Below are 18728 nucleotides of genomic sequence, written 5' to 3' on the forward strand. Positions count from 1 at the left end.
TGTTTCTCCTCTTGGAAATCCAGCCGCAAGTCCCACAGAGCAACAGGAAAAATCACATTCATTTCCACAGAGATTTTATCACCTCAGTCTTGGCATGGGAGAGGCATCTCCGCCCAGCTGTGAGCAAGAGAGCACATTTCGCTGGCTTTTTTTATGTAATCAGAACAAATTCCTCAGAGGTGAGTCACAGGGTTTCAGGGGTGTCCAGAGAGATGTCAAGCAGGACTCAAGTGTAAATCAGTGACACACCTTGCTGAGAGGATGCACTGTTCACTAGGAGGCCTGTTCGCCCTGAGGACAACTAGGCAAGGGAAGGGGCTCAATGGATGTTCCCAGGGAGGCTTCCATGAGCCAGACACATGTATGTGGCACCTCCAGACCCAGGATGCTGATGGAGTTTACATTTCCTCCATAAAGACAGTGATGGTTTCAGGGTGGACCTTCCCTGCAGCTGCTCTCCAGGCTTAAACACTGAAGATTCTTGGTCCTTCAGGCTGGGAATGACCTGGCAGTAACAGAAAAGATCTGAACTTCAGAAACAGAGGTTCTGCCCCACCAAAGCCTGGTCAAACTGGGGGTGTTCCAGTCTGGGATGTTCATCATGGGGAACTGCTGAATCCCATGGCAGTTGTTTCAGTGCTTTGATGTTGCTGTGTTAAGCAGACCTATTCTGTTCCCCTGCCCAGGACTCAATACTTGAGCCTTCATGGGTCTGTAGGCCAGACAGAGGATAAAGAAGATACTTGAATAATTTCAAAGCATAGCCTGCTTTAGGAGCTCCTTTAGAGGTGGAAAGTTGAGAACCAGGACGGAGGACACAATCACGGAGGTCCAAAGTAACACTGAGGAAAATGCTGTGGATGCTCTTGGGCTTTTGGTTACCAGAGCAGATGGAGCAGACAAAAATCTTGGTAGAATTTGGCTCTGGGTCAGTCTCCCTTCAGCAATAGCAACAGTAAGTTTTGGCACAAGGTACCAATGCAGGCCAGCCTTCTAATTTGCAAACCATGCACAGGTCTCTTGAAGAGAAGGGTATGCAGGGTGCTTCCAGTCTAGAGTGGGGCAAATCTCCATTTGTGTGTTCTCCGAGAGCAACTGCACACAACTATTATGCCCTTCACCTTTCAAATTCACCCTCAGGTGACTAACAATTATCAGCTACCATTAATATTAAATGGGAGAGAAAGAAATGCAATCCTCTCTCTGCTCTTCACATTCCACAATATCACAAACAATTTGTCATATTGGGAGGGGCAGAGGCAGGAGAAGCTTTAATTATTGATATGTGGGAACAGATGGCTTTTCTTGTACTGGGACAGTGAAATGTAAGAGGAGCCTGTGGGTGAGGATGTGAGGATTAGATGGGCAGACGCATATCACATAACCAGCCTTCAAGTGGAAGAGGAACCTTCCTCCTAGAATCAGCTCTGCTGGCCTGCAAAGCTCTCATCAACAGCCCCGGCTGCAGAAACAGACCCACTGACATCTGAATTAGTCAGGCTTCACCAGAACCTTTCAACACTTCCTCACCTCCATACAGAATATCCTGGACATGATGACTGACAGCTTTCAGACAGCAGAGACCTGACAAACCAGGCACCAACTGCTCTCTCTACTGGTTGCATTTCACATGTTCATCTCCATCTACTGCCCTGTGCCATTCAAAATTTATTCCTGAAACCACATATGGTGTCCAAGAGTGACTCCCTCCTTTACTCTGCTGGTTTGTGCATCCCACTCAGGGTGCTGTCCTCCAGAGTCAAAGATCCAAGTGATATGGACTGGTGACTTCAATCACAGACTCTGTTATCCAACTCTTTTTGCCAACTTTTCCCATTGATTCATGTAAGCATCAAGAGCAATAAGACTTCATTCTTGTCAACTCCTGCTTAGGTGTCCTTGAGTTCAGAGACACCTACCACATTGCAAAACAGGCTTGGCACAGGACACCTGATGTGAATGTCCCCATGCCCAAGAGCATACATCCTTATGAGACAGGAGGAACAACTAGGCAAGAGCGATTCTTCACCAAAGGCAGCCGATTCACCAGAGTAAATACTGTGGTTTCCACACACAAGCAAAAGCTTTTCCTGAAACTTTCATGAACTGTCCCTGTACCCACTGCTGGAGCCAGGCACCTGCATTCATTTTCACTCTGATGTAGTGATGTCTTTGCTGGAACCAGCTGTACTGACTCAGTCCTGAGCCTGGGTAGCCCAGGGTTCTGTCTCAGACAGTGGTTATAAGCAGACGCCCAGGGAAGAGACAGAACTGGGCAAACAAACGGTGATACCTCCTCCACTACTGCAAGAATGACATTCCTCAGCTATTTTCCACTGAGGGATTTCACAAGCCAGACACCACCTCTGTAAGTAGTGTCTCAATTCACTTCTCCTCTTTGGACATACCTCTTAAATTCTGTAAATGGGCACTCACTTTCCCAGCCTGGACTGATTAAATCCATGGTTATTCCACTGAGCAAGGCAGACTTTCTGGCTACCTCCATAGGCCCAGAAGGTACCTCAGGACAAAAACGTTTGGTCCCTTTCTATATTTGGGACCTTCTCACAGTCTTTTCCCAAACTCAGTTTGTTCTCTTGTCCTCTGCTGAGAGGTTGTTCCAAGGCCTCATTAATCTGATCATTAGACGTGTTCTTATTTCTCAAGGTGACTAATCACTGATTTCTAATTCCTCTCAGTCTGCCTAGGGTCATGCAGCCTCCAGCCTGTGAGAGTACTAAGACACGTACAATCTTGTGATGTGGAAAAAAACACAACTTCCCAGCTTCTCTCCTGGCTTGGATCAATGGCAAAGCCCTTGAGGTGAATAAATGCAAGGCAAACAACTGCAAGGAGACAGCTACTGACCATGAACAGTACAATTTTCACAACGTGGAGTAGGATAGAGAAAGTTTTCCTACCCAGGAGCCAGTGAAGAGGGAGCAGCAATCTTAGAAAGACCTGGGCAACATCTGTGCTGGGAAAGAATGAGCTCTATCAATAAAGCATCAAACTTTCCCACTGTAGAAGCTTTGACCAGTGTCCAAGTTTGCTCTGGTTTGGTACAGGAAATGAACAGACCTGAAAGAGCATCTTTATATTGCTGCATTATACCAACGTTCCTCTAAAATGATGTTCATCTTACTGTGATAGTACCAGAAAATCTTTCTAATGTCAAGTTGGCATTAAAGAGCAGCCTCCTCAGAGCAGTGATGTGTTTACACTAGCTAACTGCTGCTGAAGAGTCAGCTGAGAACTAACATGCATGGGCTAATCTCACCTCCTCCACATTTCACAGGGGCTGAGGGGATCATCTAGCGAAAGAAGCCTATGGATTAGAGAGCAATACAAAGGATCAAAAAGCAGGAGGAGGCCACATCTTTTCACCCCCAGAGCAGAACTTCTCCCTTTCACACTAACTCAAGTTAACATTTATGTGAAACTTTTCCCTGCTGCTCAAAGAAGGAATCACATTATATACACATTCCAGAGAACTTTTCCCATCAGAAACAACCATTTTTAACACACATTGCGCTTGGGAGAATGTCTAGAATTTTACTGGCAAATGCATGGGTGGAGCTGTGTTTTGACCCATACAGGAAAGCTGGAAGTTGACATCACCATCCAAGTCAGGTTCTGGAGCTGGGGTGTTTGGAAGGCTTCGGAGGAAGATGTGCTCAGCAGGAGCTCCCTACCTCTTTGATGGCAGACATCTTGATGTTCTCATAGTAGTGCAGCGGTGCATTGGGTGAACTCATGTCATAGCCAAACCCAGCTACCGCCACCTCATCACAGTTGTGGAGCGCCATGGTTATTGCTACGCTTCCCAAGGTAGGGATGTTCTGAGAGGAGAGAAAGCAGGAATGGAAGTCATTAGCAGGTTGCCATTTCTAGAATCAAAGATTTCCTTATTGCCTCTGCAATTACTTACTTGCAAGTAGCAGCAAGTGCCTCTACAGGGGCACTGCTGCTACTAAGCAGAAAATCAGGAACGGGGTATTTGGCAATATCTGCACATCAACTGCCCAATGCCAGCTTGTGGGGTCAATAGCTTCCCACAATGTGTAAAGAAAATCATATTAACCAGCTTATTGCAAAGCATCTAGTACAAAAGCAGCAGCTCTTGCTTGAGGCTCTATGGCCTGACTCTCTAGAGGAGTATTGCAGGGCAGAGGGATTAATGTAAATGATCAGACTCGCCTTCCACAACTTTGCTATTCTGAGAATGGGGCAGCAGATGAGCTGAAGGATGAATCACAGTGGATACGTTAGTTTTCTGAAATCAAAATAGATGTAGATACTACATTACAATACTATGCACATCACTGGCTTCCAGCTAGGCCAGGGAGGAATACTTATCCCAAATGGAACACCACACAGGAGCACAAGTGAGGAACAGTACAAACTCTCTATTTTACTGATAGCAAAAGCAGTTTAAGGAGGCTGTTACACAGCTCTGGGAGATGGAGAGGAGTCAGCAGTGTGCACCGAGACCCCTTCCTTTGCTCAGGGTCACACAAAAGGCAAAGGGCACTCTGGCCTGTGCCATACCCTTCCTAGCCACAGCATATTGGAAAGATGAGGAGCAGTGGGAAGCCAGTTGGAGACGGGTAGTAGCACACTAAGCAAGGACATCCCAAATGTCCTCCCTGTCTCCTAAACTGCCATTTGAACCAAAATCCAGCCTCAGCCCTTCCCATTTCATCTGGCTTCTGCTGAGGCCCTCTAGCAGTGGTGTTGTACAGCTGCAGCTCCTCTTGTGCACTTAGATGAGTATGATCCCTGTTGCAGATGTGTTTCCAACGTAAAACCCCAGCTCACAGACTTTTCTAGCTCCTCTTTAGCCAGATGAATTCAGAGGGAGCTTTATCCCAGGGGCTAAGGAGAGGCTGAGAAATCCACCCACATATCTTATCTTCATTTGTAGAGCACCCAACACTGGCTGTTACCAAAAGCATCACGAGTTCAGAGGACATGCTCAGACAGTCACCAAGGGTGACAGCCTCTTAGCTGAGATGTAGAAACCAACTGCACACTCACATTTTGCATTTAATATGGTTCATTCTGAACTAGCAAGCAATGCTATTGCATTTCACCTTGTGTTAGAGCCCAGTCTGTTAGAACATCATGTTTTGAGCTCCTGCCTCTCATTCAAAGGAGCTGGCTTTTGGCAACACACTACCCTGTTAACTTATCATTGCCTGACTGTCCCAAGATCAACATTTTCCAAGCAAAGAATGCCACCTATACCCTAGCTGAGAAATGTAGAGCTGGGAGCAAAACTATGAACTCCGTAACAGTGAACTGAAATCACACTAACCTGAAAACAAATGTGCAACAACTGCTTACGACCAGATCAGTGAGACAGAAAATTCAAACATTTCAGCTGTAAAGGTGCACACCTGAAATTAAAAGACCTTAACTACATCCTCCTGTGTAAGCTCTGGATGTTAGGAAAGACAACAGATTCATTTTGTTCCTGCTGCTTAATTTCAGTTGATACTCAACAGAAACATATTGGTTTTATTCTGGGCACTAGTTGTTAGTTCACTGGTAGCCATAAAATATCATAAAATAGGGTTAAAAAATGAAGAAAGTTTATTAGGCAAGTATAAGAAAGTTTGCCTGAATTTCAAAACATGCCAGAACATCCTGTCTTCCAGGCACGGCAGTTCAAGTTCAGATATTCTCAGCTTTATGTTTTACATAGGAGGTGACATTCACATGTCACTGGAATTGCATCAGCTGGTAAAGGGACATGCCACAAAACCCTTTCCCTTAGCTGAGCTGTAGTTACAGTGTCCAAAACATAGTGAGTAAACGGTTATGTCCTTGAGAACGTGTCGTGTTGTCGGTGGGAATACGATGGTGTTAACGCCACCCACACTTGCACTGGGCCCATTCCCACGGTACAGCTCAAGGGAGACACAGGGTCTTTGCCTAGAGGGAATTTCACTGGCCGAGTTAACATTTAAGAGCTGACTTTCTAATGTGAGTCTTACAAACCACAGAGAATTAATCATACTACCCAACCTTACGGGAGGACTGCCAAACCACCATAACTTTCTTTCAGGCGTATCCTTATTTCTGTTTGGAGAATAACAGATTACAGAAATCACAAGTGAACTTTCCTTTGGTCACCAAGTATCTGCCTGACTTTATTCTAGGCATAATACCTCCAATAGCTTTAATGGAAAAATAGGAGACAGTTTTCTCACCTGCTTCTGTTTTTCAGTAGTTCCTAACATGCAGTATCGCAGTAGTGCCTGCTCCTCTCTCAAAAATGATTAAAATACCAAAGGCTACCAAAGACTTCCTAACCTCTTGGATTGTAGTAGATGTATCAAGTTTGGCCCCTACAACTATCAGAAATTTGCTTGGTGTCCTTAGCAAAATAGTTTTGTGTTGTTCTAAAATCCAGAAACTCATGATCTGATGGCAGGTTTTAATGAAACTATGCCTTAGTTTAATTAAAATTGGTAATGTCAGCACCCTCCAGTACTATGGTAGCTACAGCATAGTGTGTGTGTCCCCCTTGAAGACAAGAGATCTGAAGCCATTCACAAGTTCACTGTTGAGACGCAGCCTCATGTTCCACTGCTGCAGTCAGAACTCTGGAAGCTAGAGAGGACCACCTTGAAAATACTGTAAAAATTATTATCCCTGCTATTCACTGAGGGCAGGAACCGTTCAGGGCAGCCTGAGGCTGCTTGCAGAGCCTACCCTTAGTAAATGGTATGGATAACAGCACCTGCTAAGAGAACATGTGTACAAACTGTGTGTGTACCCACATGTGTCTGGGATCAAATACGTGTAACTGGGTATTTGCTCCAGTTAAAGCAGCAGCAACCATCAGACAGATTAAACAGTAACTGAAGGGGAATCACACAGACTTGAAAAAAAGAAGGAGCCAAGTTGAAAAAAGAGCCAGCTTGAACAGAAGTATAAAAGAAGCATGTCTGCTGGTTAATTAAATGTCATTACTGTAAGCCAATACAGTGCTTTGGTCCTGACTTGGTTTAAACTATAGAAACTGAGCCCTTTTCTCCTATGACAGCCTGCTGAGCTTCTGCTACTCCTTCCCTCTGTTGAAAATGAAGCACCACCCTTTCCAGCTTGCAGCATGGGAGAGAAAAGGCCCTGTAGGATCTAGGGAAGTGTCCCTGGTTGTGCTGCACAGCAGCCAACTCAGCAGCACTCTCCAGGTTAGGGGGAAAGGGCTGCCCTCTCCTCTCAGAGGTGGCAAATAAGAAGGGAAGTGCATCAGAGAGAGGAAACGGTTATAATTATACTCTGGCTAAATCTACACGGCTTCTAAACTCTTCTCATTGTGCACAGGCATATAAATTCATTTGCTGCTAAACTCTAATTCAGACCTAATGAAGCACGTACAACCTTTAGGGCAAGGTGGGCGACAGGTCACTCCAAAAGAAATTAAGCATCATGGACATGGCTCTGCCAAACCTGGCTTGCTATGCCCTGCACAATGCGTCAGTGCTATCTCACCACACACACCCTTGTGCCGTGCCCCAAAGACATACCAAAGCAACCACCACACCTCTTGCATTATGAAAATAAAACTCAAACAACTGAGCAGCCCTCTTGTTATTCTAGGCCTTTGAACCAAAATCCTAACGTCCTAGCCTTAGGAATCTGGGCTCGGACGAGCTCAGAGCCTGTCCTCCTGATAATAGCTCTCTGTGTGCCTTGGTATTCCTGTACTCCCAAGCAATGCTGCTTTCAACCACACGGTTGAAGAATGGCAGCCCAGAAGTGGCCATTCAGGAGGCAGAAGCCTCTTGGGATGCCTCTCAGCCTCACAAACACTGGTCAGTGAAGGCCAGGCCACAGAATGGGGCTTCTGGATTTCCCAGCAGGAACGCTGTTCCAGATGGGGACATGATGAGCTTCTGACCTTAACCTGTGCCCACCAACCAGGGAAAGTTGGGAATGGCAAGACCCCAGAAAGCACTGGCAGTCCTCTCCCCCTGCTAGTTCCCTGCCACAAGCCTTGAACTTGTCCTTGCAAGCTCTGTACCTCCTGCTGTGTCTCACAGGTTTCTGTTCCAGCCTAGGGGCCATGGTGGGTAGCAGGTTCAGCATCCCCTCTCCAGCACTGATAAACAATTACAAGGGCAACATCTCTGGACAATGTGGTCTGAACTGACAGCCCACGTTTCCCATCCTGGCCTGCTTGTCTAGGACCAAACATCTGGAAAGTGTAATGTCTAATATAATGCTCTCCAGGGACCAGGCCTTTGCCTGGTCCCATTTGAGAGAACCCAGCAGACTGACAGGTGAGCCAGAGACGACACCAAAAGGCCATCTGACAAACAGAAGCAACAAACACAGTGAGCAACACATCAGTGCAGCAGTGCTGGGCAAAGGCTGCCTGTGCATCCGGAGCATGGCTCCTTCCAGGGGCCTGCTGCCACATGTCCTCCATGGATGAGGTGAGCACATGTGTGGTTGATCCTGGGGGAGAAAAGCATAAAGACAAGAGAGGCAAACATCTCTGGTCTTGAGCTGCATCAGGTGCGTTGATGCAAACACAGTCAGTCTGCACCACCAGGTCAGGGGACCAGAAATGCATCTAGCAGTACAGACAGAAACGGAACAGGTTCTCTTAACTGCTCCTACACTGTTCTCTGCTGCAAGGGGAAAGATAAAAGGCTTCCCCTCAAGCCATTGATGTTTCATCTTCCATTGTTCCTCTTGAAGAGGCTTTAAAGACTGACTTCTACTCAGAGAAGAAGCCAGTTAGCAGAAATGACTGGCACCAGCCCTCTTCTGGACTTAATGGAAGCTAAGCATCACATTAAGGCTTGCACTGGAGATTGTGTTGGAGACTGAACCAGGGCACCGTAACTACTCTTTGCTTGGTGCATGTGAAAAGGTCTTGATGCTTTTCATTCCATGCCTGGGTCATTCCTGTGTCACTGCCTGCTGGACTGGAAGGAAATGACTGCTGTAAATCTGTTTTCAGAAATATTTGACTCCCTTAACATGTTAAATGAATTCCAGTTATTTATGGGATTTTATTCAGCTCAGGGTAAGATATATTGGGATTGTTCAGACTATCCTAACTGTTACCTTTTTCAACAAAAGGGCATTGCTAAAGAATAAGCTCCCTACAAATAATAATGCACCTGGTTTGACTACTACATTGACTTATTTGAGGGAAAACTGGAAAAAAATGCTTACCTGAGAAAAATTGCTGCCTTACTTTTATCAGTTACAAACCTGATCACCTAAGAGCAATGAAGTCTTCAAACCAAAAGAAATACAGAACAAAACTATAATAGTAATCACACAGTATATACAACAGTCACTGTATTTTGGTTATGTTCATTTATGTTTGCATAGGAACAACCCAAACCTACTCTTTGCTTCCTTCAGCTTTCAAGTTTGGAAATACAGCATAAAAAGCAATTTAGCATCACTTATTGTAGGCAGAAAAATGCCTGGCATTCTGCAGGGTGGTCCCTGTCACAGGAGGTTACAGCCCACAGTGCTGCTCTCACAGATACCTCCATCCATGCACAAGATCAGCTGCAATACCAGGCTTCAAAAGACAAAGCAGAGCATCTCCAACACTTTTCCTTCACCTCCACTAGTTGCCCCACGTAAAATATCTTTGACCACATCTAACTTGATGTACTAGCTCTGATTCACCTTTGTTTGCTGTAGAGCAGATTCCTGTGCAACATGGGGAGTATTTCTTAGGGACCTAACAACTTAACAGAGGGCAAGCAAGGGCATGACTTTACTACATGCTAGCTGCTCTGTGGTAACCATATGTATGCTTTACCCCATGCTAAATGGGAGTTCATGGTCTGCTCTTTCATTGAAGAGTAAACTCCCTTCAGCTACTTTGCATTTATCACACGCAGAAGCACCTGGTTGAGCATTCATCAAGAAGCAGCTGGTGTACATCTAACTGCTACCCTATAATAGCTTGTCTGATTGTCCATTCCCCAGCAGATCATGGATGGATCACACTGCAGTGGTAAAGGATTGGACAGTGTAGCCCGTGAAGCAGATGTACTGTCTTGCAAAACCAAAGCTTAACAGTGACACTAATCTCTATATTTAACTGACTGCAGCTGCAGTGGCCCTTTACATGTCCCTCTGCCTGCCTTAGAAGATGCTGTCAGAGTGCAAAAAAAAGGATAAGCATGCAACTGGGAAGGATGGAGTGGCAGACTGCTCTGCTCCTGCCATCCCTACTTCTTTTCTGCTCCATAAAGACCCAACAGGTCCCAAGACACAGCCTTCACAGTAACAGTCCAGCAGCAACAACCCAGGAGACAAAGCTTGCTGACACCAGGGCCACCCAGTACTAACAAGATAAAGGGTCATTATGACCAGCCAGTGGAGCTGAAAAACTCCCTCAGGAGCAAGGGGTCACCAGTAGCATCTCCAGAAAGGCTGCCTGCCCACACGTAACAGCAAAGAGAAGCCCTGGGGAAGGACATGCTAACACTCCGGCATCAGAGGTTAATCCCAGAGTGTGTGAGGGCTGTCAGCGCCCTGTAGAGGTGTTAATCCACGGCCAGGTGTCTGATGCAGCCTGCTAACACCTCTTGCATACGGCTCCTCCTTCATCAAGTTGGTGCTGAGGCTGGGTGAGCTCCAGAGAAGAACATTTTATCTCTTTAGCAAGGGGTCTATAGATACAGTCATTCCCAGTACACAAACAAATCAAAGGCTTGCAGGTTTGGGCAGCAGAGCTTCATCTCATAAGAAGTTAAATCACAGGCAGTTCCATGGATGCACAGCAGGAAGACAGAAACAAACACCACAGTCTGCACTGGAGTCCTCAGAGTCCTGATAATTTGTGTAATCTGAAATGTTCTCCTGGCCACCCCACACTATGCTCAGGGCTCCCAGAGAAGCCAGAAACACACTGCTCCAATGGCTCTGAGTGCTACCAAGAGGACAGAACTATTTGCTACACAGCAAAAAGCACCACGGCAATAACCACCCCTACTGTTGGACATGCAAACAGGCAATGATTCCCTGGAACTGATGTTCACGCTTGTCCCCAGTAAACTGCCTGCAGTGGGAGGTAGGTTATTGCATGCCTGAATTACAAGCTGTGATACCAGTGATGCCTGGTTTAAAGGCCAAAAGACCCTTATAAAGAGATTCCACCGTAACATAAATCACATACGTACACCTTTGGCTAGTGACACAGCCAAACCTGCACCCATACCTTAAGGGCATTCTTTAATCAGGATCTTTACCAGCTCATTTTTTTCATGATAATTCATCTTCAGGCATTAACGTTCAATTTTCCCCAGATGTTGCTACTATCCTAAACTAAAGTTTTTCTTTAATAATCAGCTTATCCCAAGAAAAGAGAAGTGTAGCAGGAAACAGCTCTCCCTCTTCTTAAGACTTCAGTAAACCGACCGAGGAAACTCCTGAAAACTTTACTGGTCCCAGAGGGAACTCACTGTTCATTGTGGGTGACCAGTTTTGCTCCTTGCTCAGACTTCCAGCTACTAATGCCATAAGTGCAATCAAAATGCAGATCTGAGTTGTACCCCTCTAGTATCCTCCAGAACCATCTGGCCCAAATTATACTATCAAAGCAGAGGATGTTGCTACATTCACCCTTTATTGGATCCTGGGAAGAACGCTTTGAGATCAGCCTCAAACTATTTTACCAGCTCTGCTCAACCTTGCTGAAAAAGCCCCCAAATTACAAAGTTAATTGGCAGCACATTGTTACCATATGTGGTGTGCAAGGGAAGCACTGAAGTTTATTTAGGCATCAGAACCAAAGACGAGTGGAATATTACTGCTCTTTATGAGGATTTCATGTTGGCCCTGATTACTAAGGCATCTCCAGCCTTGATCTTCCTGTGTGTAGCCTGCCCAACATACCACAGCACACTGCAGCATGGAGGCACCAATCTGCCCCATCCCGGTTCCTCAGGAGAAACTCAGGCCACGTAATGTTCGCTGTGCTTTTGCTTACTAGACCTCAACATTTTCCTTTCCCACGTTTATAGGCTTCCTTCTTGAGTAAAGTTCTCCAGGCTGTCCTGCATCTCTAAAGCATGACCTTGAACCCAGCCAGCTATTGTCTCTATTGTCTCTAGTTTCTGGGTCACTCTGTCTCTTGTGGAGCAATTCTCACTCTAGCTGCCTCACTCATCCTGCTGCGTTGCTCTCAGATCTTTAATGAGAATTGGATTCTTGGTCTACATGCTCTGATTTCCAGTCTTCCCATTTAAACTCTTAGTGATAAAAGGTCTGTAGCAAATTGGTATCACCAAGATACAATTCAGACTCCAGTAAAACTTGTTTTTAAACTGACAGAATCACTGTATTAGAGTGTCTTTGCACAGACAGCACAGGGTATACTAACATTCTGGCCCACAGATGCACCTGCAGAGCTCCTGTTGCCTCATCTGAAGGAATGAACTACAATTTACACAATCTAGCAGGGGTCATGGGCAAAGACTGCTTGCCTTAAAGCTCCGTAAACTATTTTTAAATGCTCAAATGGGCTTTCATGAAGTGAAACATCAGGTTTCAATTAAGATGCCTTCATTTTCCAATCTGATGTGTGTTAAACAACCTATCAAAACCTCATAAACTTTAGTTCATAGCATTTTCATTTCCGGATTCTCTCTCCTCCTCTCAGCTTAAGTAATATCTTATGTATTAAAATAACGTGTTTAAAAATAAAAACAAATCTGGAGAAAGTAAAGGCAAAAGTCTGATGATTTCTGTCCTTTACTGGGGCAGCACTCCTGATTTTCTGGAAGACAAATTAAGACCACATCTTTCTAAGTGTAAGTTCTGGAGAATGCAGAGAGGTGAAGTAAGTTACTTTCTAGGTCATGGAAATACTTAGAATAAGAAACCTTCAGTGTACAGAGTAAAAATCCAGTGCTTCCAAACCCCCATGCCATCTTTCATACGTACATACGTAGCAATACATTTCACTTAAGATCAATTCTGTGTGGCTGAATCTGCCTGCACATCTTTTACATGGTATTTTAAGAAGTGAATTTCCTATCTCCAGGCACCCACCCATCCGACCTGCATGTAACAAACACCTCTAATAGTTCTGAAGACTTCATATGAAAAACAAGGCACTATTCTGTCTGGTCCAAATGTGTGCTGTGACATGGCAAATCTCCTGTACTGGTAACAACCCAAGGACAACGCCAGGGGCAGAGCAAGCAGACCTTGTCCAGCAAAAGTGCTTCTCTCTAGGTTTGTCAGCTGTGCTAATGTGCCCAAAAATGTCACGTGTAGTCTCTATCAACAACTATATCACATGTGTACATGAGTAATTTACCCGCCCAAGTAATACTTTCCTTAATGGTTGATATATTAGGTAGAGCAAATATAAATAGGTTCTGAGGACAGCATTGCAGGGTGAGATAATCCAGAAAACCCAGGTCACCACCTACTCCACACTAACACTCCAAAAAGCTGCACTGGGGGTGAGAGATATGAGAATGACCATGAAGGTATTTTTGTTAATAACCATGACCTAAGACACTCTTTTGCCCTGTTTTCTTTTGTGAGCTTTTTCATCTAAAACTTGTCACTATAAGATCAGAATTTCTTACCAAAGGACTCATAAAATAAGCTCTACATGATTTTATTATAAGTCTCAGATGCAACTTTACAATTGCTTTCAGGACACTGCTGAAATATTGATGCTCCCGAACAAAATCCTCAGTGTTCCAAGGAAGGATCTTCCCTTGGCCTCATGGAGGCTGAGCACTGCCACCATACCAGAGCCAAAGTCCTTTCCCTTCAATTCCCATCAGCAGAGGCCCAAAGGAAAAGCAAGAACAGTGTAAGATTACTGCTGCTTGGTCTCCCATCCTTCCCCATGGTTTGCTTTGCTTTATACCTACCCCTCTGCCCATCAGGCCGTTGTTGAAAGGCAATCCGATGAAGCTGAAAGCTGCCTCCTGGATGAAGTAGGGATTCAGGATACGTATCTCATGAGGTTCTCTTGGGACACGGGTTGCCACTGACTTCCAAAAGCCATCAGAGGCACTCTGGTAACAGTAAAAAAAAAATAAAAGAAAAAAAAGGAAACATAAACCAACAAACACAATTATGTAAGTCTATATTAATTATAAAAATGAAAATGCACCATTGGTACCAGCTCCCACTGCCCCTGCTCACTGCCACAAGCAATCATGAAAAGCTGTAGCGGAGCGGGTGCATCCTGGAGGGTTGACAGCAGCTTGTGCAGATGCACTTGAGCTAGTCTGGCTGACACGTGTAGGGAAGACAGAGAGTCCTAGGCTTCAGGACTAATAACCCCCTCCCTGGTGCCATCTTTTCACTCTTAATTGGCACTTCAGCTAGTTTGGTTAATGGCTTAAGCATTCCAGCACACGCTGTCATCACTCCCACCTGCCTCCTAAGGGACATACCCTTGGATAGCAAATGCTTTTAAGAACATGCAAAGAGCTAAAAATGACCATACAGCTCTATTCATGCTTTCAACTTTATCCTAGATTTATCATCTTCTGTCAGGTTTCATGTGAGCTAAGATGTAAGCTGATAAAGATGACATCTTGTCTTGTGAAGAGTCACGCATGTTCATGGTACAAAGGGAAAGAAAAGTTTTCACCCTGCACACATGGGAGAACACTGGCCTGGAGTACTGCTGCCCTGCTAGACAGCCCTGACTAGTGGGGTGGCTCATGCCTCTCTGCCACACTGCTTTGTATCACTGCTCCCACTGGTACACATGTTAGTGGGTATAGCATGTACTGTCCTCAAAATAACTGGAGGCAGGACTTACAGATCAATTACATTCTAACATTTCATTTCTGTTTGGGTTAAAAATCCAGATCAAGGCACAAGGCGGATTGCAGGAATTTTAATCTGCTAACCAACAGCTTTGGCAGGATAATCTAATTTAATATCTCCTTGTAGCACTGAGCCATCTTCCTTGCGAGCTCCATGACAAGCAACAGAGGCAGGCATTACACTCTGCATAAAAAGCATGTGCTTTGGAAGTCATTATTTACACCAGTTTTGGGTTGCTTGCAGTTTAACAGTGACTTTATGGTTGCTTTCAAGGCACTGATGAAAATGTTGAGGATTCCCTGCAAAATCCTCAGGAGCCTCTCCTGCCCAGCAGTGCTTACCCTTGTAATTATCAATTGTAATTCTGCCACAGCTGATGCTTACTACATTTCACACATTACTTGCACCATGTGCAGCTCCCGTGAACTCTGACGCCAAAAGGTGTAAAGCACCTCACAGAAGCTTCTTTATGGAACAATCCAATGGTTACCTTTAGCTGCTGAACTTCAGATCACAAAGAATGGAACTTTGGTTGATGGTTCATGCTACAATTAGCATTAACGCAGCAAACTCAATGAGGATCTGCACTGTTCTCCAAACCAGGAGTCTAAGCAGACTGCCACTGCTATTCCTCTTTGATCCCACATGCCCTCTCAAATCTGGCCAAATATAATATACTTTGCTGGCCAGAGCAGGGATCTTTTGAGCTCAACATTTCAACAATGGCAAAGTGCTCTCAGGACCCTAAATGGAAAAAAATCCTAATAAACACTCATATTCTTTCATTATAGTTGAATTAGAAAGAAAGCCAGGTGTCAAAGCAGTCCAGCACTTTCCAGGACAATATGACATTTTCAGCCACAGAATGATTCACCATTAAAAAAAACCCCAAACTATTAAAATAAAATATCAACTTTATAACTGTTAATAAAGTCCAACATCCATTTGACCATGGGATTTGAGGGATTTGGTATGTCAGCTGAGTTTTTGCCTCCTTGTGAAGATTCATTAAAAACTGGATAAATATTAAACCTTTGGAATTTCCTAAAGGCACACGTAAAGCAGAGGCCCTGCACTTCCAGGGAAGGAGTGTGAAAAAATAAATAATAAAAGCTAAAATCCCAGATTCCACTTGCATTAAGCACGCTCCAGGTCTCACAGAGATGAAGATGATAAACAAAAATCTTGACCAGCTACTCATTCAGTGAAACCATCTTATCATGGGTTTGAGCAGGCACACCCTGGAAAAATAGTGTGTGACCCTGAAACTAAAATAAATTTATAAGTTCAATTACAATTTCACATGCAACTCTAAATATGGCATTGCCTAAATTCTGCAAACAATTCAAACCAAAGGTCTGCAAGCCATTTAAAGTGGACACAAGTCACCTTTTGTTTGGACTCACACTCTGTAGGAGATTCTACACAAGTTATGGAATATAAGTAGGCAATCTTATTGGCTTTTAGGTTACACCCAAAACATTAAAGAGAAAAGAAGAAAGATTACAAACATTTGAGACTTTTATTCTTTGCTGTTGCTTGAGCTGTCCAGAAAAAGATAACTAAACATATCACAGCTGCTCATTCTCCCAGTGCTGCATGAACCCCTAGGACCATACCTGGGCTCCTCTCAGCTATTCAATGCCAGTCCAAAATAAATGTGGGCCCTATCCCTAGCTGTGAATACAACCTCTCTGCTCTGGTCCCTTCTGTGTGGCTGTTCTTCCTGTAACTCCTCCAGACTATTTCTGTTAGCATTTTCCTCAGCTATCCCACTGCACTGAAGTTGCTCTGGTTTCTCCCTTCTGTCTCATTTGTATTTGCTCTCTGTTCTTCCCTGTAACTTTTCTGTCATTCCCCTGAGATTATTGTTGAGGGACACGTGTGGTAGTATTTCATTTTGGTGTGTTTTCCCACTCTGGTTTCTGAAACAATTGTAGGGGCAAATGTGGAGTCTCAGCAGACAGCTCTCACACTTCCATCTATACAGTAAGCAAAGCCCGGCACAGGGCTAAAGAACTAAAAACTGTTTTCCTGGTTTATAACTACAGAAATTCTCAGCTTTGTGGTTTGGCTCTCCAAACCCTCTTGTTTTGAGCTACATCTCAAACCTTGTGGTTTTGTTCTGCAGCTTGTCACTGGCAAGCTCCGAATCGCAGCACCACCAGACCTACAAACCCCAGGAGGCTGCTCCCCTGACGCAACCCCCTTGGGAGCTGCGGTGTCGGGAGCGCAGCCCCTTCCAAGGCTCCACGCTACTGCTGATTGCTCGGCTGCTGCTGGTGTGGATGTTCAGTCTGATTGGACACAGATGTTCAGCGAGGTTTCCAAAGCAATTACTTCCCGTCAGGGAATGCTGTCCCTTTTTAGGCTGGGAGGAGACAGGCAGCCACCCCAGGAGCAGCAGGCACTGGGAGGGGAGGCACGCTTTTCCTGCCAGATTCAGGAGCTTGGACTTGCTGTTTGAGGTTGGGGGCATCCCCTGTTCTCTGCTACAGTGACTAAGCCTGAAGTGCTTAAGGGTGGCCCCTGAGGATGTAATATCTCCCTTCCTGATTATCATAATGATAATAAGTCAGTAAATGAGTCCGAAGATTGCTTAGGCAACGTTCCCACACTACTTCATCACTTCCTGGCACCGAAGTGGAAACCATAGGGTCTAGGCTGGAAATTGGGTTTCCCTGGGTCAAATTCCCACCTTCATCATTTGTTGGTATTATTGGGCACCTGCAGCCTCAGTCACAGAGGTGACAGCATTCACGGTGCAAAGGGCTGCCAAAAAAAGCTGCCAATATAACCATAAAGAAACAAGCAACAGAGAGAGAGAGAGGCAGAAAGGAAAACATGACTGAAGAGCAAGTCTATGAAGGCCACAGAATTTTTAAGTAATCCTGGAGTGTTTTCAAAATTGGATAGTTGTAAAGGACATCACTAAAGGCTTTAGAAGAGACAATTTAAAAAGCAGAAAGAATTTGGATGGGCCAAGGCTTTCAACACAGTCTCCTGTACAGCTCTTATCCAGGGAGAGAGACAGAAATAACCCCCCCAGAAACACCACCCCAGGAATAAGTGAATACAGATATGATGGACTAGAGATGGCAGGTTATGAGGAGGGCTAACCTATGGCAGGGTTCACCTAATAGCTACAGGGACAAGAAAATCCAGCTTTAATCCCTCATTCTGACCATTTGCAGAACACTGAGGGTAACAGGGACAGTCAGCTGTAAACTATTTTTGTCTCTGTTCAGTTTTCCATCTCTTGTTAACAGATTTACCAAGGCAAAGCACAACATACACTAAAATAAAATGGGGAAATACAGAGACTTAGCCAAGAAGCACACCTCAGTAGAAGATACAAACAGGCTGAGTCTCCCAGAATAAAAACATTTCGAATATACTAAGCAAAATGAGGAGCAATGCCACTGCATCCTGATGGCACAAATGCTGCCTTTTCTGTACCTGTCATACTACTGGATTTAGGAATATAAGCAGCATTACTCTGGAAGACTTCTGACGGGAAGGGGACAGGAAGACTGCAAAGGTCAGCTATGTGCAACACAAAGCTGAATAAAGTCTGGGTATGGAATACCTTGCTGCAGAGCCACAAGAAAGATTAAGACTGGAGAGAGAACCTGTGGTAAATGGACAGTATTATTTTTCAACTCTGGTAAAACCAGAAATGGAGAGGAAGAAGGGCATGAAGGAAAGAAAAAGGCAGGGGATGATGTACAGTCACAGGACCTCATCGTGCCTGGGAGCACGTGCCTGGGTGTTCACTGGGATCTCTGCCCCCACCCTGGCTGGAATGTGGTTTATTCTATACCCGCCACCCACAAGTACTCACTGTCACACAACCACAGGGTACAGAAGAACCACTGCAATCCATCTGCAGAGGTTTTTGAAAGGTTTCTGCTCAGGTG

General features: G+C 44.8%; 1 protein-coding gene across 9 annotated transcripts in view; it reads right to left on the minus strand.

Annotated features, from left to right (window-relative positions):
- ST3GAL3 (ST3 beta-galactoside alpha-2,3-sialyltransferase 3) overlaps positions 1 to 18728 on the minus strand; it is a 202172-nt gene that overhangs the window by 13872 nt on the left and 169572 nt on the right. For 8 of the 9 annotated variants that reach the window (XM_031050734.2, XM_031050735.2, XM_031050739.2 and 5 more), the window contains 2 exons: positions 13896 to 14042; positions 3696 to 3842 (listed from right to left, as the gene is read on the minus strand). In XM_031050734.2, the coding sequence (XP_030906594.1) occupies positions 3696 to 3842; positions 13896 to 14042 (294 nt within the window). The remainder of the gene's footprint in view (positions 1 to 3695; positions 3843 to 13895; positions 14043 to 18728) is intronic. The other variant, XM_034063914.1, reaches the window with a different exon arrangement.

This window comes from Melopsittacus undulatus, chromosome 6 (assembly GCF_012275295.1).
Source record: "Melopsittacus undulatus isolate bMelUnd1 chromosome 6, bMelUnd1.mat.Z, whole genome shotgun sequence".
Lineage (NCBI taxonomy): Eukaryota > Metazoa > Chordata > Aves > Psittaciformes > Psittaculidae > Melopsittacus > Melopsittacus undulatus.